This window comes from Podarcis gaigeae (genome assembly GCF_964106915.1).
Source record: "Podarcis gaigeae genome assembly, chromosome: 5".
Lineage (NCBI taxonomy): Eukaryota > Metazoa > Chordata > Lepidosauria > Squamata > Lacertidae > Podarcis > Podarcis gaigeae.
Window position 1 is genome coordinate 96,464,260 of NC_139681.1, and position 23,989 is coordinate 96,488,248.

The 23,989-nt window shown below is 48.9% G+C and overlaps 1 protein-coding gene across 1 annotated transcript; it reads right to left on the reverse strand.

Annotated features, from left to right (window-relative positions):
* Positions 1–1,569: 1,569 nt before the first annotated feature.
* Positions 1,570–23,989, reverse strand: LOC310844885 (alkaline phosphatase-like). The gene is made up of 11 exons (XM_083739619.1): positions 23,532–23,989; positions 18,978–19,094; positions 14,956–15,071; positions 13,798–13,972; positions 12,361–12,533; positions 11,285–11,410; positions 10,704–10,773; positions 7,658–7,792; positions 6,251–6,442; positions 3,741–3,857; positions 1,570–2,117 (listed from the first exon to the last, which is right to left on the reverse strand). Exons 1-11 carry the CDS (start codon positions 23,602–23,604, stop codon positions 1,816–1,818), a joined length of 1,596 nt encoding a protein of 531 aa, XP_083595745.1. The 5' UTR covers positions 23,605–23,989; the 3' UTR covers positions 1,570–1,815.

Genomic DNA, 23,989 nt, shown 5'->3' on the forward strand with positions numbered 1-23,989 from the left:
AGTTCGAAACCACGTCAAGTCCAAGTAGATAAATAGATACCACTCCGGCGGGAAGCTAAACGGCATTTCTGTGCACTGCTCTGGTTCACCACATGTGCTGGCCACATGACCCGTGCTGGCCACATGACCACATGACCATGTGCTGGCCACATGACCCAGAAGCTGTATGCCGGCTCCCTCGGCCAATAAAGCAAGATGAGCGCCGCAACCCCAGAGTCAGCCACAACTGGACCTAATGGTCAGGGGTCCCTTTACCTTTACCTTTAATATCTTGAACAGCTCCTATTAGCCAAGGTAACTTGTCTTTCCTTCTTCCAAACTTTTATGATTCTCCCCCATCTTGTCTTGACAGTAATGGTGGACCAGCCATTTCAAGCCTCACCCTTGCCCCACCCCCACTTTCCCTTCTTAAGGTTCTTTAATCTTTGAAATTGACTTTGACCCCCACCCCAACAGAAAAGTTTGTTTACTGAGCAGGTAGAGTCACAGAGTGTTTTTCCCCCCTGCCAGCAAACAGTTAACTAGCAAGAGCTCCTGATTGGCCAGAGTTCCAAGGGAGGCAGTTGGAGGGGTGAAATATACTCGAGAATGGATTTCATGCTCTTTATTCAGCTCATAGTGGTGAGGAGGTATGGAAGTTCCCCCAGAATGTCTGCTTTATATACATTATTTACACAATGGGACCCACGTGATTGGCTAATTCCGGGATTCTCCTGTAGGCCAATCAGGTTGCGGATTTGCTTCCACCTGGAGCTGGATTGGGTGGCTCCTGTGGACCAATCAGACTGCTGCATTCTGGACCCTATTGTTCTAGGACCAATCAGACTGCTGCATTCTGAATCCTATTGTTCTAGGACCAATCAGACTACTGCATTCTGAATCCTATTGTTCTAGGACCAATCAGACTGCTGCATTTTGGATACTATTCAACTCAGTACATAACAAGGGGAGTGAGAGACTGTATAAGAGCGATTCATGGGGTCTGTGAGGGGGATTTCTGTCAGGAGAGTTCGTTCTGACAGGTGGTAGAGCTGAGGAGAGCCAAGAGTATATGCTCTCAGGTTCTGAACTGCATAACGCCGTTAAAAAATAATCAAGACACAGTCCCACACGGTGTTGACAGGAAAAAGGATCCTCAGAGGGAATACAGTCATACCTCATGTTCCGTTTGCTTCAGGTCGTGACCTGTGGCGACCCGGAAGTAACGGAACAGGTTACTTCCGGGTTACGCCGCTCGCGCATGTGCAGACACGCAAAATGACGTCATGCGCAGAAGCAGCAAATTGTGACCTGCGCACACGCAGACGCGTGTTACATTCTTTTCAGGTTGCAAACGGGTCTCAGGAACGGATCCCGTTCGCAACCAGAGGTACCACTGTACTCTGACAGGAAAAGGCAGTAGTGGTTGGTGTGTTGTGTGACAAGCACACAGAGTGCAATGAGATTGAGTGTTTGTGTGGGGGAGAGGGAGGCTCGGTTATTTTCCTTGTACACAGGTTGTACATGGACAATAAAGGTAATAATAATAATAATAATAATAATAATAATAATAATAATTAATTACAGGTATAAAGAAAACAACACCATGCTTTATTCTTTGAAAGCTGAGGCTAAAGACAGCATCATCATCCATTAATATACAGTTGTATGCAATGAAGCCAAACAAATGAATGAACGAGACTGATGTCCCTTTGGGAATGTCCGGGGAAGCCAAGGATTTTCTAGGACCTCCCAGGTGATGCCCAGAGGTCTTTTGAAAATGAGCTTTCCAGTAGTGTGTGTGTGTGTGTGTGTGTGTGTGTGTGTCTTTCAGTGTCACATCATCAGCAAGAAAAGGCACGCCCAGAGTGCAAAGAGGGGTAGCGAGGAGGGGCGATGTGAGACACCCAGGCCAGGTGATCCAAAACCTTCAGTCCGGACCTGCTCAGGGCAGTCGGGGTGCCTGTCATATGGCTTGATGCAGCCTGCATAGGCCAGGACATGGGCGATGTAGTTCTGCTCCTGGATGCCGTGGAAGAGATGGGCCATGGGTCCCTGTGCCATGATGGCCACGTCCTCTCCGCCGTGGGTCTCGGTTTCCAGGGGCACAGCTGCCTGCTGCCGGTAGTCCTTGTCCTCTGGATGGGCGAGAGGCAGGAGGTCAGTCTAGACTTTTGGACAGTGGCTCGGTGGCACTGCGTGAGCCCATGGCACCCAGGGGGTTTATCGGGAGATGCGGCTTATCGGGAGTGGGGCATGGAGGGTGAAGGAGCCCACTGCAGTATCCCCATGCGCCAAAGGAGAAACAAGCTCCCTTGGCCACAACAGGGCTGATGGAGCTCATGCATCTGAGCACCTGATGTGCCCATGCCCCAGCCCCGAAGGCCAGCCCGGCTGCAGCTTCCCTCGATGAGGGAGCTATAGTGGGGGTGTCTGGTTACACCCCCTTGGAAAATGCACACGGGGCAACGGCCCTCCAGCACCCCCACGGTATGCCACTATAGTGGCACCCAAATTTCTGTTGCATAAGCTCATCCCCAATGCCCCCTACCCTATCAAAAGCATTATTTGTACGACCTGCTAAGGAAAATAACAGCGCAAATGGAATTCAAAACAGTAAGCATTGATGGCTGCTCTAGGGGCAGGGATGGTTGCTTGCAGAAACTCAGGCTGTGGGTCAGTCCTCAGAGGGCTTGGCTCCGAGGCCCAGGATGTGAGGAAAGGTGCAATAAAATGATCCGTGTTTGAATCCACACTCAGCCAATGCAAGAAATGGTGTTGGCAAATGCGGATATAACACTGGCCCTGCTAGCTAGGGATGATGGGCGTTGTAGTCCAAAAACAGCTGGAGACCCAAGTTTGGGAAACCCTGGACTAGCTTATGCAAACCAGCCTGACCAGGCTAGCTAAGTGCAGAGCCATTAAGGAACAACGGCGAGCCAGGTACTGAGGCATAACAAACTGTCCTTCCCCCCTGGTTCTGTCACAGGAAAATGTGTCCTTTTTGAAATCTAAAGGAGTTTCTGAGAACAAAAAAAGGACGTGAGCAGAACTTCGTGGGTGGAAGAGGCTGCACCGAGAGACTGGGAGCCATGACTGACTGTGCTTTGGACCCAAGCTTGCTGAAGCTATGAGAGGGGCATTGAGAGACCCTTGTGGTATAATGTTCCACACCCCTTCTAGGTGTATATAGGTGTAAAATAAACCATATATCTTTAAACACTACAGTCTCTGACGTGCCTGAATTCCCAATGGAAACACAACCACAGGTGGGCACCTGGAATCCACTGGAATCTTGTGCACTGCTCAACAGTGGCGTGCAACCTCTGTAACACTGGTGTCAGAAGTGGGATCCGTGTTTTCTCTGTATATACTGGCAGGCGGAACCTGCTTTCACCTGCATTTTCAGCTTGCTACCAAACCCTTTTCTTGTCTTCCCAGTCAAGAAGGAGTCCCAGTTTCTCCTATTCTGCACCTGTTTTCACTTCTCCCCCCTCCTTTGTCGCATCTCCCCTTGCACACAGACCACCCCCATGTTACCCAGTTGCATCTTCCCCATCCCACACGCCTTAACTTCTAGGAACCTTTTTCAGCTTCTGCCCTGCTATGACACTACCACCCTTCCTATCCTTGCACACCCGCCTTGAACACCCTTGCTTTCATCGGCACCCCCCTTCCCAGGCCGCCCCCTCTTTTTTCAGCCCCTCAGTCCATAAGCGGAGGTGGTTCTCCTGAGCTCCGCATCCAAAAGCTCTGCATACCGATAGCATCGGAGCTGACATCTGGGCGGCTGCCATTCCTGAGCTTGTACCCAGGTCCGTTCCCATAGAGGATACTGGTGAATGCCCGCTTGTCTTTTGCTTGCTTGGGTGCCAGGCCTGTGAAGAAGCACAGATGATGCTCAGTGCTGGCTCTGACCTGACCAGAGTCAGACACACTTACAGCAGAGTGGAATCAATGGAAGGAGGGTCTCAGGCTGGCCGGATAAATAAATGTGCATTTATTTCAGCCCCCACCCCAAACCAGGTGCCCCCCAGATGTTTTGAACTACAATTACCAACAGCTGTATGATGCTGGGTTAATGGGAGTTGTAATCCAAAAGACCTGGAGATCTGTTTGTCCCTCACCATTTTTTTAAAATGCAAATATTCTGGATTAGCTAATCTTAGTCAACTCTCCTTCCTCAGAAGGAGAGGCTTCCAGATCTGAGGAAAAGGTAAAGGGACCCCTGACCATTAGGTCCAGTTGCGGATGACTCTGGAGTTGTGAACCAGAGCAGCGCCTGGAAACGTCGTTTACCTTCCCGCTGGAGTGGTATCTATTTATCTACTTGCACTTTGACGTGCTTCTGAACTGCTAGGTTGGCAGGAGCAGGGACTGAGCAACGGGAGCTCACCCCGTCGCAGGGATTTGAACCGCATTAAACAGCCATGGTGGCTTCCCCCATGGAATTCTGGGACCTGTAGTTCATTAATGGTGCTAGGAGTTGATAGGATACCCTTACTCCGCCTCATAGAGCTACAATTTCCCAAGTTCCCTGTGAGGAGGGGCTTATTGCTTTCTCCTGCTCTAGAGAAGGGAGATTCTGATTAAACACCAGGAAGAATTTTTTAACGCTAAAAGCCATTTAACTATGGAACAGATTGCCATGGGAGGTGGCGGACTCTCCTTCCTCGGAAAAAAATGGATGGCCATCTGTCATGGAAACTTTAGTTGAGATTCCTGCATTGCAGGGGGTTGGACTAGATGACCGTTGGGGATCCCTACACTTCTATGATTCTACGATTCTCAAACCACCCTGGGAATTGTGCTGGAGGGGCCTTTCGCCTCCTTCCTTATGTTTTTATCTGTGTCCTAAAATCCAGTCTCTTACACAAGCCATTAGCTGAAAAGGCTTAACAGAAACTGGGTCCTTCTGGGATGTTTTCCCCCTCCTGGGAAATCATATGGGCTAGAAATTTGCTTTCAAGTTTCAAAAAGGGCAGTTCTGTTTCTCAGAAGCTATGTGATTGCTAGGGCATTTCACACCCACGAGAATTCTTGCATTGCAGGGGGTTGGACTAGATGACCCTGAGGCCCCTTCCAACTCAACAGTTCTACGATTCTATTAATAATAATTTATTATTTATACCCCGCGCATCTGGCTGGGATTCCCCAGCCACTCTGGGCGGCTTCCATCCGAATATTAAAAACACAATAAAACATCAAACAATAAAAACTTCCCTAAACCGGGCCACCTTCAGTTGTCTTTTAAAAGTGAAATAGTTGTTTATTGCCTTGACATCTGCTAAGAGGGCATTCCACAGGGTGGGCGCCACTACCAAGAAGGCCCTCTGCCTGGTTCCCTGTAACCTCACTTCTCGCAGTGAGGGAACCGCCAGAATGCCCTTGGTGCTGGACCTCAGTGTCCGGGCAGAACAATGGGGGTGGACACGCTCCTTCAGGTATACGGACTGAGGCCATTTAGGGCTTTAAAGGTCAGCACCAACACTTTGAATTGTGCTCAGAAATGTACTGGGAGCCAATGAAGATCTTTCAGGACCGGTGTTATATGGTCTCGGCGGCCGCTCCCAGTCACTAGCCTAGCTGCCACATTCTGGATTAGTTGCAGCTTCCGGGTCACCTTCAAAGGTAGCCTGATGTAGAGCGCATGGCAGTAGTCCAAGCGGGAGATAACCAGAACATGCACCACTCTGGCAAGACAGTCTGTGGGCAGGGAGGGTCTCATCCTGCGTACCAGATGGGGTTGGTAGACAGCTGCCCTGGACACAGAATTGACCTGCACCTCCATGGACAGCTGTGAGTCCAAAATGACTCCCAGGCTGCGCACCCGGTTCTTCAGGGGCACAATTACCCCATTCAGGATGACACACCAGCCCACCCCCTGTCCCCCAAGAACAGTACTTCTGTCTTGCCAGGATTCAACCTCAATCCATTGAATTCTATGAATTCTATGAATTCTCAGCCTGGTGGCTCAGAGTATTTTGAGACTAAGACTTCCAGAAGAGGTGGAAAAGCTTCTCTGCATCAGTGGCGTAGCGTGGGGGGTGCAGGGGGGGCCGGCCGCACCGGCCGCAACATCTAGGGGTTAGGGTTAGGGGGCGCAAATCCACGGGTTAGGGGGCGCAAATCCACAGGTTAGGGGGCGCAAATTATTTGCCTTGCCCCGGGTGCTGACAACCCACGCTACGCCACTGCTCTGCATTGCCCCTTGCCTCTGAGATAGGGAGCAAAGTCTCGCTCTTCAAAGAGCCTGGAAACTTATTCTCACCAAAGATGTTGTTGCCCCGTGGTGTGTTGCCGCCTAAGGTGAAGACGTGCGAGTGGTCAGCTGTGACCACCATGAGAGTCTCTGAGGCGTCGGTCAGCTCCACGGCTCTCTCCACGGCCCGGTCCATCATCACAGTCTCGCTCAGGGCCAACTTGGCTCTGCCCTTGTGATGCCCGTGGTCAATCCTGCCTCGTAAACGAGAAAAAGGCAACATATCCAGACCTTTTTCTCCCCGCAAGAGACACCAACCCCACTGTTTCAGGCTCATGACCGAACATTCCCCCAAACATGAAAAGTAGGGTGTCAGGGAGAAAGGTTCTAGCGCAGGTGTCGCCAAGCCAGGGCTCATGGGCAGCCTGGCACCCGTCAAGGCTTCCAGTGCTGCCCCACCCAGAGCAGGTGACCCGGTCTCTGAGCGTTCATTTTCAAAAAGTCATCCTCTAGCCCTCCCAGAAAGAAAGTTATGAGGTAAAATGTGCAGGTAACCTATGAAGTGGAATGAGAACGCTGTGGTATATTTTTCCTGGTACCAAACAATGTTCCCTGTTGCTATTAGGCAGCAGGAGCAGCAGGGTGTGAACTCTGTATGTCAGGAACAGCAGGAAATATCTGACATCCCATAGTAAGCATAAGGTGGTCAGGCTGGTTGTCTCTCTAGTTTTGTGTTCTGCCACATGTTCTGTTCTGTTTGGCTGCCATCTTGTGTTCTGACACATGCTCTATATGGCGGCCATCTTGTGCTATGCCACCTGCTCTGTATGGCGGCCATCTTGTGCTATGCCACCTGCTCTGTATGGCAGCCATCTTGTGCTATGCCACCTGTTCTGTATGGCAGCCATCTTGTGCTACGCCACTTGTTCTGTATGGCGGCCATCTTGTGCTATGCCACTTGTTCTGTATGACGGCCATCTTGTGCTATGCCACCTGCTCTGTATGGCAGCCATCTTGTGCTATGCCACATGCTCTGTATGGCGGCCATCTTGTGCTATGCCACCTGCTCTGCATGCCGGCTATCTTGTGTTCTGCCTCACAGCTGCCACTTTATACTATTCCACAGGCCCTCCATGGCAGCCATTTTGTGACTGCCTGCCCTAGCACTCTCTCAAAATTCGAAAAAAGTGCCCACAGATTGGCAGCTCCTGTCTCTAGCATACCCTGCCTGAAGTGCTCATTTTCTAAGCGGAGGGAACCATTTTGTTTCCTCGGAGGACCACCCAGTCACGTCAGCCTCAAGCTGCAAGCCAGAGTTGCACAGGTTCGCTGCGCTAGCCAACATGAGGCCTGCCAGTCCCTCCGCGGTTCAGATGGGAGCCAGTGCTGGTTCCCTCACAGAGCACAGTAGTCGCCATATCATCTCTGGGGTTCTCTGCTGCCCCTTTCAAGATGGGAGAAGCAGAGGATACTCATCTTCCACAAAGAGGAAGAAGCCGTTGGGGTTCCTGCGCAGGATCCGTATAGCCTTCTCCGTCATCTCCACAATGGAGGGGTCCGTGTTGTTGTCGCGATCCAGCTCGTACGCCATGTCGTGCGGCTCAAAGAGACCTAGCGATTGGATCAGAGAAAGTGAGCGTCGCCGTGGCAGGAGCCTGACTGAGACGAGGGAACATTACGTTTTCATTATCATTGGCTATTCAGATTGGTGCGTGGGCCCAGTTGGCATTTGCTCCTGGCGGGGCCTTTTCGATGGTGGCTCCCCGTTTGTGCAATTCCTTCCCTGGGTGAAGAGAAACTGTCTCTCTAATGATCGAGTCTTGGGAGGAATCTGAAAACATTCCTGTTTACCCAGGCGTTTTGTTTTTTTAAAAAAATAATATTTATTAACATTTTCACAAGAAAGAAATTACAAAAAGGATAAAAAGAAAACACAAGAAATACAAACACTAAAAAAGCTAGAAAAAAACCCAAAAACAATTAAAATCAAATCCCTCTTTCTATATCTTACAGTTCATTTACTTATTTTCCTGACTTCCTCACACCTCCCTTTTTTGTATTCCAATTCAAATAGTTAATACCCAAGCGTTTTGATGGGTGAAAGACAATGTTCCTGGAAACCCTCAAATAATGGGCTAGGAGAAGGTGATTGTTGCTCACCGTTTTAAGAATACACACACACACACACACACACACACACACACACACACGGTGCATTTGTCACCCTGGGCCATAGGTGTCAACTCCCTGGGGCCCTGGTTGCCTGAGCACCCACAAAATTCCCCATGAAAGGGCCAAACACCCACAAAACCCACAAAACACCCATAGTTGTATGACCAAGCTAGCACTCCTTTCCTGGGCTCCTTCACCCTGGTATTTTCAGATGGAGAGTAGTATGCAAATTTAATAAATTTAAAATAAATGCAAATTATTAATATTATTAATATTAATAATAATACTATTGCTATTATTTTACATTAGGGATGGGGCATCCCCTTTGATATGGTCCATGGCTTCTCTTCACCCCTGGCTACTACTGCCCATGAATTAGGTTGGAAAAATTGCTCTGCGGTTTTTTGTTCTTTTTTGAGAGTGGGCGTTAATGGGGATGGCGGCTGCAGAGAGAAATTTATTAGGGAGAGAAACAAGTGCAGAGAGAGAGAGAGAGAGAGAGAGAGAGAGAGAGAGAGAGAGAAGATTCCCCGCCTTGAGGAAATTTCAGTTTAATGTTGATTGAGTGGGAAATTAATGAAAGGACACCTTTGGGAAGCCTGCAGGCAGGACCTGAGCACAAACAGCAGTTCTCTCCACCCTTGAGATTCCCAGCTGCTGACATTTAGGCAGATTCTGCCTCCAACAGTGGGCTTGGACATTTCCCTTGTGGCTAGTAGCCATTGATAGCCTTACCCTGCATGAATCTGACTAATCCACTTTTGAAACCATCTGAGTTAGCGGCCATCACCGCATCTTGTGGCAGGGAGTTCCATAGTTCAACTATGGGCTCAATCAAGATTCGGCTTGTCCCACCATTTCCCCCCAGGGAAACCTGCTGTTTACCGCTGAATCGTAGCAAATGCCAATTGGGTTTTCTCCAGATTGGTGTTTGTTTTGATTTAGTGCTCTCAGCACAGGACAAGTGGGAGTGTGGACACACCCTATGGGTTGTGGACTGAGGTCCAGCTCCGAGGGCCTTCTGGCGATTCACTCGCTGCGAGAGGTGAGGTTACATGGAACCAGGCCTTCTCGGTGGTGGTGCCCGCCCTGTAGAACGCCCTCCTATCAGATGTTAAGGAGATAAAGAACTATACAGAAGGCAGCCCGGTATAGGGAAGTTTTTAATGTTTAATGTTTTGTTATGTTTTTATATGTGCTGGAAGCTGCTCAGAGTGGCTGGGGCAACACAGTCAGATGGGCGGGATACAAGTTGTTGTTGTTGTTGTTGTTGTTGTTGTTGTTGTTGTTGTTATTTCCAACATTCAGCTTCATTGTCCAAGAGTCCCCATATTATGGGAAAGGGATAAAAGCTCCCCCCCCCCACTTTCTCCATACCATGCAAAGTTTTATCTATCATTTCTCCTATGACTCATCTTTTCCTTCCTACAAATAACTTTGGGGGTGTGAAACCCTAAAGTAATAATAATGATAATGATGATGATGATGATGATGTTATCATTTACAGTAATACCTCTATGAACATCCGCCTTGTCTAGTGTCCATTCCGGCGAACGTCCATGGCAAACCCGGAAGTACCAGAACGAGTTACTTCCGGGTTTGCCGCTCACGCATGCGCAGAAGCACTAAATCATGCTTTGTGCATGCGCAGAAGCGCAAAACACTCTGCGCGCTTGCGCAGTTGCGGCGCTTTGCCCTGCGTCCATTTCGGCTAGCCGCCGGGACTCCGGAATGGATCCCTATCGCAAAACAAGGTACGACTGTATACCCTGCCCATCTGGCTGAGATTCCCCAGCCACTCTGAGCGGCTTCCAGCGCATATAAAAACATAATAAAACATCAAATATTAAAAACATTTGAAAAGTAATGTTCCTAAGGGGCAATGGGGCATAAAATGCTGAATCATAGCTGTCAACATTTCCCATTTTTAAAGGGAAATTCCCTTATTCCGAATAGGATTCCTCGCAAGAAAAGGGAAAAGTTGACAGCTATGTGCTGAATAAAGGCAGAGTACACTCAATTAGGACTCAGCTATGCAGCTGCAAATATAACGTTTTAAGTGTGTTTCATGTGCATTATAGAAATGTGACACTAGATGGCAATGGTGAGCTAATGGCAACTTCAATATATTTTTCAAAACGTTTTTTTAAAAAAGCATTTCCGCGGTGTTTTTTTATATGTGTCTAGATTCCAACTTCGTGGCTCATCTTGTCTGCTGTTTATCTGTATCCAAACACAATCTCTGCCTGCACAGTTCACATTCCCTTGCGGGGTGTCAGGAATCAGGAAAAGTTTGCCCCCTTCCTCTGACCAGTAGGAGAGAAACAGGAAACCCCCATAGTACTCTTACCCATAAGATGGTTGGTAGTGTTTTCATTGACGGAGGCCAGGCCTGTTTTATTCCAGACATACTGAGCTCCCTAGAAATAAATATTGGGTTCATAAATGCCAGGAATCAACAGCATATTCATTACACCAGCCTTCTTGCACCCAGTGCCCTCTTAATGTCTTGAACTACAACTCCCACTGATATGAGCTGCAGTCCAGAACATCTAGAGGACAGGGGAGGCTGCATTAAACAGGGACAAAAAGTGGATATATTCCCATTGTTGTTATGATTACCATTTAAAGCATGTTTGCCCTATTCTTCAGCCCAACAAAGGCTCCCAGAGTGGCATACAAAGCTCAGCAATAAGACAGATTCTGCCTTCAGGCTTAAAATCTAAAAGGAACAGCACAAAAGGAAAACGAGATTGGGAGGGAGGAAGAAGAAAGCAGGCAGTAGTTCTTGGTTACAGGCTTGAAATGGAAAGAGTTCGAGGAGAGGAGGAGTGAATGTTTTCTCTAAGCCACAACCAGGGTTTTCTCCCCCTGCCCCCTGCCCCCCACTCCATCCCGCTGGACTCCCAGCCCTTCCCCAGTTCCCATTACCATCCTGTTGCTCAACCACATTTCAATGAGGTTCAGGCCATCCTTCCTGGTCCCATTCTGTTTCGGATGCTCTGGGTCGCTCATGTTCCTAGGCATCATGAATTTCCGCCCTCCTCCGAGAATCACCTGCCAATGTGAAGAAGGCAATGTCACTGTTCATCTCCACCTCGCCAGAGTTATTTTTCTTTTTCTTTTTTTAAAATTCATTTTTATTAAATTTTCCATTCTAAGAATCCAATCAAATCACATTAGCTATTCCAAATTATACATATACATATCAAATAATCCAAATATTCTGCCAAATTATAAATTGTTTAAGGGGACTTCCCATGCTTCAAGTTCGAAGGGTTCTGACCATCTCATACCTCTACTGCATTTCATAGTCACAGAGTTATTTTTCTTCAGAATTTTCATCCCGCATTGCAGGGGGTTGGAGAAGGGCCTTCTCGGTAGTGGCGCCCGCCCTGTGGAACGCCCTCCCATCAGATGTCAAAGAGATAAAAAACTACCTGACATTTAGAAGGCAGCCCTGTTTAGGGATGTTTTTAATGTGTGACATTTGGATGTACCGGTATTTTAAATCTTTGTTGGAAGCTGCCCAGAGTGACTGGGGAAACACAGCCAGATGGGCGGGGTACAAATAAGAAATTATTATTTGTTATGTACTGAGTTGAATAGGATCCCAAATGCAGCAGTCTGATTGGTCCTAGAACAATAGGATCCAGAATACAGCAGTCTGATTGGTCCACAGGAGCCACCCAATCCAGCTCCAGGTGGAAGTGAATCCTCAGCCTGATTGGCCTACAGGAGAATCCCGGAATTAGCCAATCATGTGGGGCCCATTGTGTAAATAATGTATACAAAGCAGACATTCCTCCTCACCACTATGAGATGAATAAAGAGCATGAAATCCACTCTCGACTCCGAGTATATATCATCATCATCATCATCATCATCATTATTATTATGACATGAAACCTTAGGGTCCCTTCCAGCTCTACAATTCTATGACTCTATCATTGCTCCGGCCAGGCCCCTGAATGATTCTCCCCGGCCTGCCTGGAGCAGCCACTCACGTTGATGTCTGTGTTGTGCACCAGTTGGTAGGCGATGTCCTTGCAGCCTTGGCTGGCGGCCTCCTTCGACATGTTGACGTCGCCGTACCACTCGCGGCTGGCCGAGTGGGCATAGGCGGCAGCCGGAGAGGCATGCTGCACACGGGTGGTGGTCACGATCCCCACAGACTTCCCTGTGAGGAGGAGAGGGCATGTGGGAGGCAGGCTTGGAAAGAGGGGAATAGGAATGGGGCTCGCCCTCCACCCTCCCCACCATCCCCACTGCTGCCGGTTGGGGCGCCGTCTCTTGTGCTTCACCCCACCTCAACAGCAGAGCCGTCTCCCTCGGGAGGTGGTGGACTCCCCTTCCTTGGAGGCTGATCAGCAGAGGTCGGATGGCCATCTCTCATGGATGCTGTAGCTGAGATTCCTGCATTGCAGGACTACGGGTACCTTCCAACTCTACAATTTTACACTTCTAAACTGCCATTTTGGAAAGAGCGATGTATCCATTGGCATGCCAGCATGCATTGAGTCAGTGTTATGATCCGGTTCACAGGTGATCGAAGGCCCGGCTGGGGACGTTGGGACCGGGGCAAGATGGCGGGGTGGGATCAGGAACGGGAGTCCAGAAGCCAGGAAGCCAAGAGTCAAAGAGTCAGGAAGCAAGGGGTCAATGAGCCAAACGCAGCAAGGCAAGAAACATGTTGCTGTGGCAAAGAGCCGAAGGGAAATGCTGACCTTATATCCCTTCCCAGCTCTTGCCACCAGGTGCTGTGAGTTACCAGTCGGCCTCACCTGTGCGGCCGCGCCTTGCCTCTCCAGAACAAACTTAGGAAGGCCCCAGTCCTGCAAAGCCCTACTGGTCACAGGGCTTGGCTCCTGCATGCGCTCTTGACAGTCAGACATCGAGGAGAGATAACCTTTGAGGGGTTTAAAGTGGCAGGGAGTAGTCCTGCCGTGTGACCCAACAGGCCTTTAAAAGAGACTCTTGTCATCTGTCTCCTTCATAGGAGGGTCATTGGGAAAGGCGTGGAAATGGGAAAGCTAAATAAGCAGCGAGTTGGACCAGCATTCCAGCAGGGAGGAGTTTATGCCTGCTTTCCAATAATATACACGCTTTTCTGTGTGAAGAGCTACATTGCAAAATTCAGAGAAATGCAGGTTTTAGAGGGCAGTTGCTTTTCGGTTCCTGTATCTGGGAAATCAAATCAATTTTCTCTCCCCCGTGTTTTATGGTGTTTTGAATATTCTGTTGGGAGCCACCCAGAGTGGCTTTTATTTTGCCCCAGATGGGCAGGGAATAATTAATAATAATAATAATAATAATAATAATAATAATAATAATAATAATTGCTACTACATGGAGAAGAGCTTCCAGTCCTGGAGAAAGGCTGATCTTTGTCAATGCCCCCCCCATCTGACCCACAATGTCTCCCTCTTTCCCTCAGCTCCTACCTGACAATGTTGCCCGATGCAGCACAGAGTGGACTTCGTTGCCAAAGGTGGTGTTGCATTGGCCCAAGGTGGCACGAGCACTCAGGCCCAGGGTTTTAGCATTGGCCTTCACCCCGCACAGGTAGGCAGTGGCAGTTCCAGCACTGTCAGGCACCTGCCGGTCCACATTGTATGTCTGCAGATAGAAATGGAGAGATGCTGCGATTCAGGGAGGCCTGGCAGAAGACTGGCAGGCGGCCGTCTAGCAAGGGGCCAGGAGCTCATCCTGAGAAATGTTACAGGAAAGGGATGCTTAGCAGCTGTCCAGGAGGATATGACTTTGTTAAGGATGCTGGGAATTGCAGCTCAATTAGGCCAGCACCTTTAAACTACAATTCCCAGGATGCTCCATGACTGTTCATTGGATCATAGAATTATAGAGTTGGAAGGGAACTCGAGGGTCATCTAGTCCCACCCCCTGCAATGCAGGAATCTCAACTAGATTGGACACGACAGATGTCCATCCAACCTCTGCTTTAAAAATGCCAAGGAAGGAAAACCCACCAGAGTCCTACCCTTTGGAGCAGGAGAAAACAAGCTCCTTCCCTCTTTCATGTGACAGCTCTTTAGATATTTAAAGATGGCTCTCATATCTCCTCCCAGTCTGCTCTTTTCCAGGCTAAACATACCCAGCTGCTTCAACCGTTCCTCATCAGGCTTGGTTTCCTGACCATCTTGGTCACCCTCCTCTGCACACCTTCCAGCTTGTCAACATCCTCTTTCAATTGTGGAGCCCAGAACACAGGACACAGGACTCCAGGTGTGGTCAGGGTGTGGTCACACTCCAGGTGTGACCTTGGAAGGAGGTGGACTCTCCTACCTTGGAGGCTTTTAAGCAGAGGCTGGATGGCCATCTGTCAGGGATGCTTGAGCTGAGATTCCTGCATTGCAGAGGGCTGGGCTAGATGACCCCTGGGGTCCCTTCCGACTCGGCAGCCCTATGATACTGTGAGCTAAGGCTGCAATTCCTAGGCACACTTACCTGGGAGAAAATCCCAGGTAAAGGCTTGATGGGAGGGAGGCCTTGGAAAATAGGCAGACCGGGCCCTCCTAGGGAACTGGCTGAGGGTGAACGCAGCAGCGTGCAGAGACACTCTCTTCCTTGGCACCGGCTCCCACCTTGGACAAGGCGACGTAGGGGAATCTCTCCATCGCCAGCACGCTCTCTTCCCCGGAGCCTCCTGCCAGCTGGCCCTTGTAGATTCGGGCGGCTGTGATGGTGGGCACCCCCATGCCTGAAAGGGCAGAAGGAGGGTCATTAGAAGAGTTGTCAAGGGGCTAAACAAAGGGGTGGAGCAGGTTCAGCGCCTGCCTTTGGAGAGATCAATAGGAGGCACATTCTTCCACAGGGCCTACTTCCTACTATTTTGGTACCCGTTTAAGCAGTCGTGGTTTCTCCCAGAGGATCCTGGGAGCTATAGTTTGCTAAGGGCGCAAAAATGGTACTACGGTGCTTTAAATGTATGGAGCGAATGTGGCCTTTGCCCTTGCCAGAAAGAAAGGGACATATTTCATATCCCCCCCTGTTACAGAAGCACACGAAAGTGTTAAATAACTCTGAAGAGAAAGAAGCACATCATTAACTTTCACCCTCATTAATGACACTAGCTGGTCCATTATTTAGCTGAGATTCCTGCATCGCGGGGGGTTGGACTGGATGACCCTAGGGGTCCCTTCCAACTCTACAGTTCTATGATTTTTGTGACTTTGATGTGGTTTGTAGCCGTGAGTGCCAAGCATTAAAATGAATCGGTTTTAGCAGAACCAGGCGCTGTGTTAAATGCAAGGGTAAATGGATTGAGTGCCAGACTCAGTTTCTTATTTCTTTTTAAATAAAAGCATCGCCACTAAGAGGCTGAGCTAAAGATCAGCAGTTCCCTTTTCCAGATCTCACCTGTGCTATGAACCCGCTAGGTGACTTTAGGCAAGACACCCTCAATCGCAGAAATGTGGGAGTCAATGGGATAATCCTGGCCCACATTACAGGGTTGGTGTTAAGGGTTACAAGAATACATGTGAAATCCTTGAAGCACTTTGTGAAATACTAAGGGTCACATCGGCAGCTGTGACATATAAACCTACAGATTGAATACATTGAAAGATAGCTCACAGGGCAGTAAACGTAAGTGTGAAGAGGCTCCTGGCTGCAAGGATGTCGTAAGAGTCAAGATGTCTGGCAAGACGTGTGAAGGAATTTGCTGACACTGACAGATGACTCTAGGGCCTCGTTCCTCCTCAAAGCCGGTGTCTATGATATTACTTTTGCTCTTCTGATAACACTGCTGCTTAGATACCTTTTCCTTATTGCAGGGATTAATTTCTACTGTACGTGGAGCTAAGACAAGGAAACACCTCTATAATAAGCCCATGCAACTTACAAGGCCATGGATTCCACTGTGGTTTTCCAGCAAGTAAAAACTGTCTTATAACATTGCAGCTGTTGCATTTAATTGAAGAAAATCCACTACGTGTCTTTTTGTTGCTGAGAGTTTTGTCAAAGCGCTGGACATTGAAATCTGTACTTTATTTTTTTATTTTTTAAAACTGCTCAATAAATGTCTCATTTTCCACCCACCAACCGCCACATGGGTAGAGGGGAATACCCCTCAACATCTCTCTGATGAAAATAGGGATGTCCTGTATAATAATAATAATAATAATAATAATAATAATAATTAATTATGCCCCCCCATCTGACTGTGTTGCCCCAGCCACTCTGGGCGACTTCTAACATATATAAAAACCTTATAAAACATTACACATTAAAAAGCTCCCTAAACAGGGCTGCCTTCACATGTCTTCTAAAGGTTGCATAGTTACTTATCTCCTTGGCTCAGGGGTTGCATAACTCTGATAAGAAAAGGGACGTCCTAAGGGAAAGCGGGACATTCCGGGATCAAAAGAGAAACCAGGAACGGCTTCTGTAAATCCAGGACTGTCCCTGGAAAAGAGGTTCTGGAGGGGCCAGCCTCTTGGGATGCTCCTGTGATGGCCTCAGATAACCTGGAGGCATGCAGAAGAAGTTGGGGGTTACAAGAAATGTGCAGGAATCGGTGCCCTCTGCACAGCCTTTCGCTTCTGCACGGAAGCGCATGGGCCACTGGGAGCTTTAGGTCTCCGCAGCGCTTGGCTCTCCTGGCCTCCCTCCTCCGATCCAGGAGTCTCCCCCATCCTGCCATCTAAGATAAGCTGCCAGAGGGCGGAACGACCTGGCAGTCAATGGCCTGCAGTGACCCAGAGAGCCTCCCACCTGCGAGGGATGATGATGAGTGGGTCTTGGCGAGGTCTGCGGCTGCTCGTCCGCCTGCCAAAATCCACTTTGCGCAAACTCTGGGTTGAGTTATGCGGAGACGGCTCTCTGACGGCGCCAGAGGCAGCGGCCAAAGGATGTAAATCAGCTTCATGAAGGGCAGCTGGAGAGCGGCAGGACGGAGGCTGGGCCTCACCTTAGAGAGGAGAGAGAGACGGCTGGACCCCTGCCAGGCGGACCTTCACTGGCGGTGCTGAGCCAGAGGGAGCAGGGACCGGGGAAACGCTCCCTTTGGAACTCAAGCACTTGAATCCCAGGGACACAAGAGGCTGCCTTATAGCAAGTCAGACCCTTGCTCCATCTAGCTCAGTGTTGTCTGCACTGGCTGGAAGCAGCTCTCCAAAGTTCCGGGCAGGGAGTCTCTCCAAACTCACCTGGAGATGCCACCCCGGCATCTTCCACATGCAAAGGCAAATGCTCTATTGCTGAGCAAAAGGTTCGGAGTGCCTTTTTGACTCAAAGCGGGGTCCAACTGTGTCCAAACAGAGATGGAAACTTGCTCCTTGAACTCAGGGAGCATTGCACAAAGTTTGGTTACAACAGCTAAAGAAGTGCCCAGGTGCACAGCAAACGGACAAACAACTTTGAAGAATATATAGTAGAATTGTGTGTGTGTGTGTGTGTGTGAGAGAGAGAGAGAGAGAGAGAGAGAGAGAGAGAGAGAGAAATTGGGGTGGCAGCAGACCTTCCAAGTGTTCCTATTTTCCAGGGACAGTCCCAGATTTACAGAAGCTGTCCTGGTTTCTGATTTGATCCTAGAGTGTCCTGCTTTTCCCTATTGTCATCGGAGAAATATTGGAGGATATTTGACCCTCAAACCATCTGAAGGCAGTCCTGTTTAGGAAAGCTTTTTTTTTTGTAGTGTTTAATGTTCTGTTATGTTTTTATATATGTTGGAAGCTGCCCAGAATGGCTGGAGCAACCCAGTCAGATGGGCAGGGTATAAATAGTAAAATTATTATTAATATATTATTAAATTATTATTAATCATCAGAGAAATGCTGAAGGGTTTCTGGTCAGCAGATGCAAACTAGAATGTGGCTCCTGCAAACTTAACAGTTGTGTGAAAGGGGGATTTTTAGCAGCTGTCCTAACTTGTCCGGCAAAGTTGCACCTTTTGAAATGCCTCCTTCTACACAACGAAAGGGCCAGAGCCCTCTCTGCACCTTGCGATCAAAGAAAGGAATAGTTACAGGTAGGTAGCTGTGTTGGTTTGCCATAGTCATAACAAAATAAAAAAAATTCCTTCCAGTAGCACCTTAGAGACCAACTAAGTTTATTATTGGTATGAGCTTTCGTGTGCATGCACACAAAAGCTAATAATAATAATAATAGTAATAATAATAATAATAATAATAATAATAATAATAATTTATTTATACTCCCGCCCATCTAGCTGGGCCTCCCCAGCCACTCTGGGCAGCTTCCAACAAAATATTAAAATGGTTCTGGTGGCAATGTGTAGATATGGACTGGGAAAAGATCCAAAATTAAACGTTTGCCTTTGGCCTTATTATTACATTTCTCTCCCACCTTTCCTCTGAGGAGCTCAATGTGGCATTCACACTTCTCCCCCTTTTATCCTCACAGCAACCTTGTGAGGTAGGCTCAGGTGAGAGGCAGTGATTCGCCAAAGGTCACTCACGGAACTTCATGGCCGAGTGGGGATTGGAAGCCTGGTCTCCTGGGTCTTAGTCCATAACTCTAAGTGTACTAGCTTTCGCTTCACAGATTTGGAGACCCACCCACGCCCCATAGTTGTGTGCACCTATAAATCTGCCCCCGGACCCACTCTGGGTGCGCAGCCTTGTACACCCATGTGCAAACTCACCGTCTCCTAGGAAGAGAATGACGTTCTTTGCTCGGTGGTTCATGGGTGTCAGCTTGAGTGCTGATTCCAGGGTCTGCTTGGCTTTCATGTTCCAATATTCTGGGTCCTTTTCCTCTTCTAGAAGAACCAGGGGAGGAGAAAGTTACTGCTCTGTATGTCTTCGTGTTTTGGATTGGCTGGTCTGAGTAAAAACTCAGCTTCTGCCTAACACAGGGGTGAAGCACATTGTGGATCTCCAGATATTCTTAGACTCCAGCTGCCGCCACCCCTGGCCATTGCCATTCTGGCTGAGTTAGATCCCCTCACATCTGGGCACAGGTTCCTCAGGCCTGGCCTAAGGCATTCAACTGTGGAATCTGAAGGAGCGTCTCCACCCCCATCGTTCAGCCCGGACACTGAGGTCCAGCCCCGAGGGCCTTCTGGCGGTTCCCTCATTGTGAGAAGCAAGGTTACAGGGAACCAGACACAGGGCCTTCTCAGTAGTAGCGCCTGCCCTGTGGATTGCCCTCCCACCAGATGTGAAGGAAATAAGCAGCTATCTTATCTTTAAAAGACATCTGAAGGCAGCCCTGTTTAGGGAAGTTTATAATATTTAATGCTGTATTGTTTTTAACACTTGATTGGGAGCTGCCCAGAGTGGCTGGGGAAACTCAGCCCAGTGGCGTAGCATGGGTTGTCAGTACCCGGGGCAAGGCAAGTAATTTGCGCCCCCTAACCCTAATCCCCAGATGTTGCGCCCGGTGCGGCCGTCCCCCCCTGCACCCCCACGCTACGCCACTGACTCAGCCAGATGGGCGGGATCTAAATAAATTATTATTATTATTATTATTATTATTATTATTATTATTATTATTTCATAAGAAATTTTGAAGCTGAAAGTGGAGCAGGGAACCAATCAAGTGGACTTGAAGTAGCGCAAGGGCTCTTAGGGAAGTCTTTTTCAGAAATGTCTCTATACCTCTTGAGCTCCTCCCCACATGTTTTTGCTTCCGAAATCCCACACTTCAACTCAACCCTCCACGAGTCTTATCTCCTTGGCACCTTGACACCAAGGATATGCCTCTCCCCCAGCACCAGGTTTAGGGTGGCGAGGGCAATGCAACCACCAGGGTGCGAAGCCCAGGAGGCACAAAACTGAGAAGATCCATAACTGAGAAGATTCCTTTGAGGGCACCAAATTTTGGGCTCTCCCTGGGCGTCGCATTACAAAAGATTGCAAAAGTCTGCTGCTGCTCTCCCCCCTTTGAAGCTCGGAGCTGTGTATACATTTGGGAAGGAGCAGCTCATTTGACAAGGACACGATAAGCCCCCTGAGGCAATTTCCCCAAAGGAAATGGCCTCTTCAAAGACCAGAGTACCCCAATTGACATTCCTCACTCAGTCTTGGGCAGCCACTAACTGGGACAGCTGTGAGCTAGCGGTGGCTAGAGTATGATAGCGACCTTCCACAGATGTTGGCAGTCTATCACCAGATGCCAGGAACTCAGAAGGAAGGAAGGCTACCACCATCTTTGTGCCCTGACGTTCTTCTGAAGCCTTAGGAAATGAGATTCTAAAATTGCCCCACCAGCCTTTGCTTCCTGAGTTTGGAGGCAGGGGGCTTGTGAATTGCCCAGGGAATTCTTATCAGCAAGGCTGCATGGGATCAACAGATCCAGTTGGGACCTGACCTCACAAAGAGCAAAGGTCACAGGCATCAACCGCCTGGTTCCTAGCAAAACAGAGCCTGCCCATTCACAACCCTTGCATGCTCATTAATCACCCATTGATCAGGGGTTCGCCTTGTAACTGATTGAGCCTCTTCGCTTCGGAGAGCTGTGCGATAGGCAAAGGAATCAAATAGGCAGAGCATCCTCATTTGTTGTTTATAAAAAGTGCCTGATATGCACAGACTCATTCATCCAGGGGAGGGGAGTGTGGGCATAACTTATTTATTTTTAATGACAATTTCTGTCCCATTCTCCCTCACCGAAGGACAGATAGCAGCCTAAAATGCAATAAAACCATGTTGAATATCCAATAATTAAAACGACAGTTATTAAAACTTCATTATCCATAAGGAAAGTTTGGGGGGGCAGGGAGAGAGAGAATCATATTCCTTCCCTTTCTTTTCCTACACACACACACACACACACACACACACACACACCAGATTTCAGATCCCACACTATGATCCCTCAGGAAGTCTTGCTTCTCTGCCTACCTTCCTGGTGCCGCTGGCATGGAACACTGAGCCAAACTATGGTGGAGCAGGAGACTCTGGAGAGTCCCATGGACTGCAAGAAGATCAAACCTCTCCATTCTGAAGGAAATCAGCCCTGAGTGCTCACTGGAAGGACAGATCCTGAAGCTGAGGCTCCAGTACTTGGTGTTTCCTGTTTGGCAGGGGGTTGGACTCGATGGCCCTTGTGGTCTCTTCCAACTCTATGATTCTATGATTCTACTTTGGCAACCTCATGAGAAGAGAAGATTCCCTGGAAAAGATCCTGATGTTGGGAAAGATGGAGGGCACAAGGAGAAGGGGACAACAGAGGACGAGATGGTGGGACAGTGTTCTCGAAGCTACCAGCATGAGTCTGACCAAACTGCGGGAGGCAGTGGAAGACAGGAGTGCCTGGCGTGCTCTGGTCCAGGGGGTCACAAAGAGTCGGACACGACTAAATAACAACAAATGGGGAGCATGAATGAGCAAGGGAAGCTCTGCTTGCCCACAATCCCTTTTCTATGCAGCCAGGTGCCCCCCCCCCCCATTCCAGTTCTTTGTCTATGACCTCCCACCTACCAACTTTGGGCCAGCCTTGTTTGTGCCAACGTCCCCAGAACCTGAAGCAGATCAGCGTGCATAAGGACATAAGGAATCCACTCATCACACATCCATGACATTTTGCTTCCCCCAAACTGAGCCCCAGTCAAAGTGCAGGAGGCTCAACCAGGGTTGTCCTCTCAGACTGCTGGTCCCCTCACCACACACTTCCTTTCTTGAGGGTCAGCTGTTCTTTGCAACTTTGCATTGTGTTGAAAGCAGCTGACTGATTTCCTGCACAGTCTCGTTTGGCCCAGTTTGTTCCACAACCCTCTTGTGGATATTTGCAGAAGATAACACAGGAACCATCTCAGCGGAGGTGCAGGGAGAGTGACAACGGTAGCCTCTGCTCTCAGCTGCATCAGCAATGCCTTGCAAATCTTGCCCAACATCCTCTTTAAGCAAGACCAGACCGGACCATAAGATACCAACTGGAAGGAAGTGGGCAATTTGTTTCCAGGACACGCTCTGTGCATTGATGCAACTTCTCTGAGAAAGAAACAGCACAAATTCTGCAAAAGTAAAACCAGGAGTGGGGAGAACCTTGTGAGTTCACCTGCTGATCTTAGCCCATTTTATGATTATTATGATTATATGGGCTTGGTTTTACATTATTGCTTTATGATTTGGACTAACACAACTTTCCTCCGTTTTGAATAATGCTCAGAATACTTGCCTGCCCTCACCCTCCCTGCTTAGCAAAGGTTGGCAACAGAGCAAAGCGGGACACGGACTTTCTGCAAACTAAGAAACCGTGTCAATCAAGTCGTACCTCTGAATTTGGACCTCTGCTCCTGTTCTTCTCGTAAGCAACATCCCTACCTTTCCTTAAGAATGCTAGATGGCCTTGCAGCTGGATCAGGCCAAAGGCCCATCCCATAAGGTATCCTGCTCTTGCAGTGGCTGAACTGCCCTAACAGCTACCTGGGGAGCAGGACCCAAATCCTTCCAAGCGTACAAACGGCAAAGCAATAATAAGCTCTATTAAAAACAACATCAAGTCCTCAGACATTCAAATGCAACAGGACAAAATGTATAAAACCAGCAGAAGCCAGGACCCCTTAAGCTTGCTTTATTGTTTAAGAGAAGTCAGTTCCTGGGGAAACACTCTGCACAAGGCCAGAGGGATAATTTCCTTGGGCTGGGATTGAAAGCAGAAGCTGGTTCCTTTGCTCGGGGAGTTAGAAGTCGGGATCCCTAAAAGCAGGCATGCAGCTCCCCAGAACATGGCACACTCCCCTCTGTCCTAGCTAGAGCATCACCGCTGGGCAGAAAACAATGCCAACTTGAATACTTATATTACAGAACAGCCTTGGTTGGACTTTGAATGTCTACAGAAGACTCTCTGCTATCGTCAGATCAAGCACCCACTGACTTAGATGGAGTTTATCTCCAAGTGAAGCAGAGGAGGGCCGTAACACAGTGGCAGAGTGTCTGCCTTGCATGTAGAAGGTCGCAGGTTCAATCCCTGGCTTCTGCAGGTAGGGTCGGGAAAGACTCCCTGGCTGAAATCCTGGCAAGCTGCTGCCAGTCAGTGCGGACAACACTGATCTAGAGGGACCTACAGGTCTGAAATTGTATAAGGCAGCTTCCTATATTCTCTCTCTCTCTCTCTCTCTCTCTCTCTCTCTCTCTCTCTCTCTCTAAAAAACAACAACACTCTTTTCCAGAAACTTGGGCTGGTGGCCGATTTGGCTCCAGAAGATCTTCTCCCAAGCTGTGGAACAACAACAGATAGCTTTGTTTCTCACCTAAGGATGTGGCAGAGAGGCAGGCACAGAAGCAGAAGAAAGCCTGGATCCTCAGGGCAGCCAGGGGCTTCATCCTGCAGCCAAGCCAAGGATGGAAAGAGTCCCTGATGAAAGAGCGCAGCTTCTGAGGCTCTGGGGTTTTTATGCTCCTCCTCTCACCTTTGGACCCAGGGGGGCACGGGGCCAAAAGGCTGGGAGGGGTGGGAAAGGAAATGATGATGACGTCCCATGCCCTGTCCCGAGAGAAGTACCGGTAACTGCCCACAACACAGTTTCATCACAGCCTTTCAAGTCTGCAGTGGGGAGAGCATTTTTCTGCTGAATCGGCCAGCCTATCTGTAGGCTCCAAGGCTCCTCCCGGACACCTCTTCTGAACACCAGCTCCGGAAGGAAACCAAAGGCTATGGCCCTCTTGAGGAGACCACGCAGCCACTTGCAGGTTTCTGCGAAGAGATAGG

Excerpts from the sequence above, each read along its gene's own strand:
- LOC310844885 (XM_083739619.1), bottom strand. The coding sequence starts at position 23,604 with ATGAAGCCCCTGGCTGCCCTGAGGATCCAGGCTTTCTTCTGCTTCTGT. Across the intron at positions 15,072-18,977 it reads CATTCTCTTCCTAGGAGACG|GCATGGGGGTGCCCACCATC; the intron begins GTGAGTTTGCAC and ends CTGCCCTTTCAG. Across the intron at positions 11,411-12,360 it reads TGCACAACACAGACATCAAC|GTGATTCTCGGAGGAGGGCG; the intron begins GTGAGTGGCTGC and ends TCACATTGGCAG.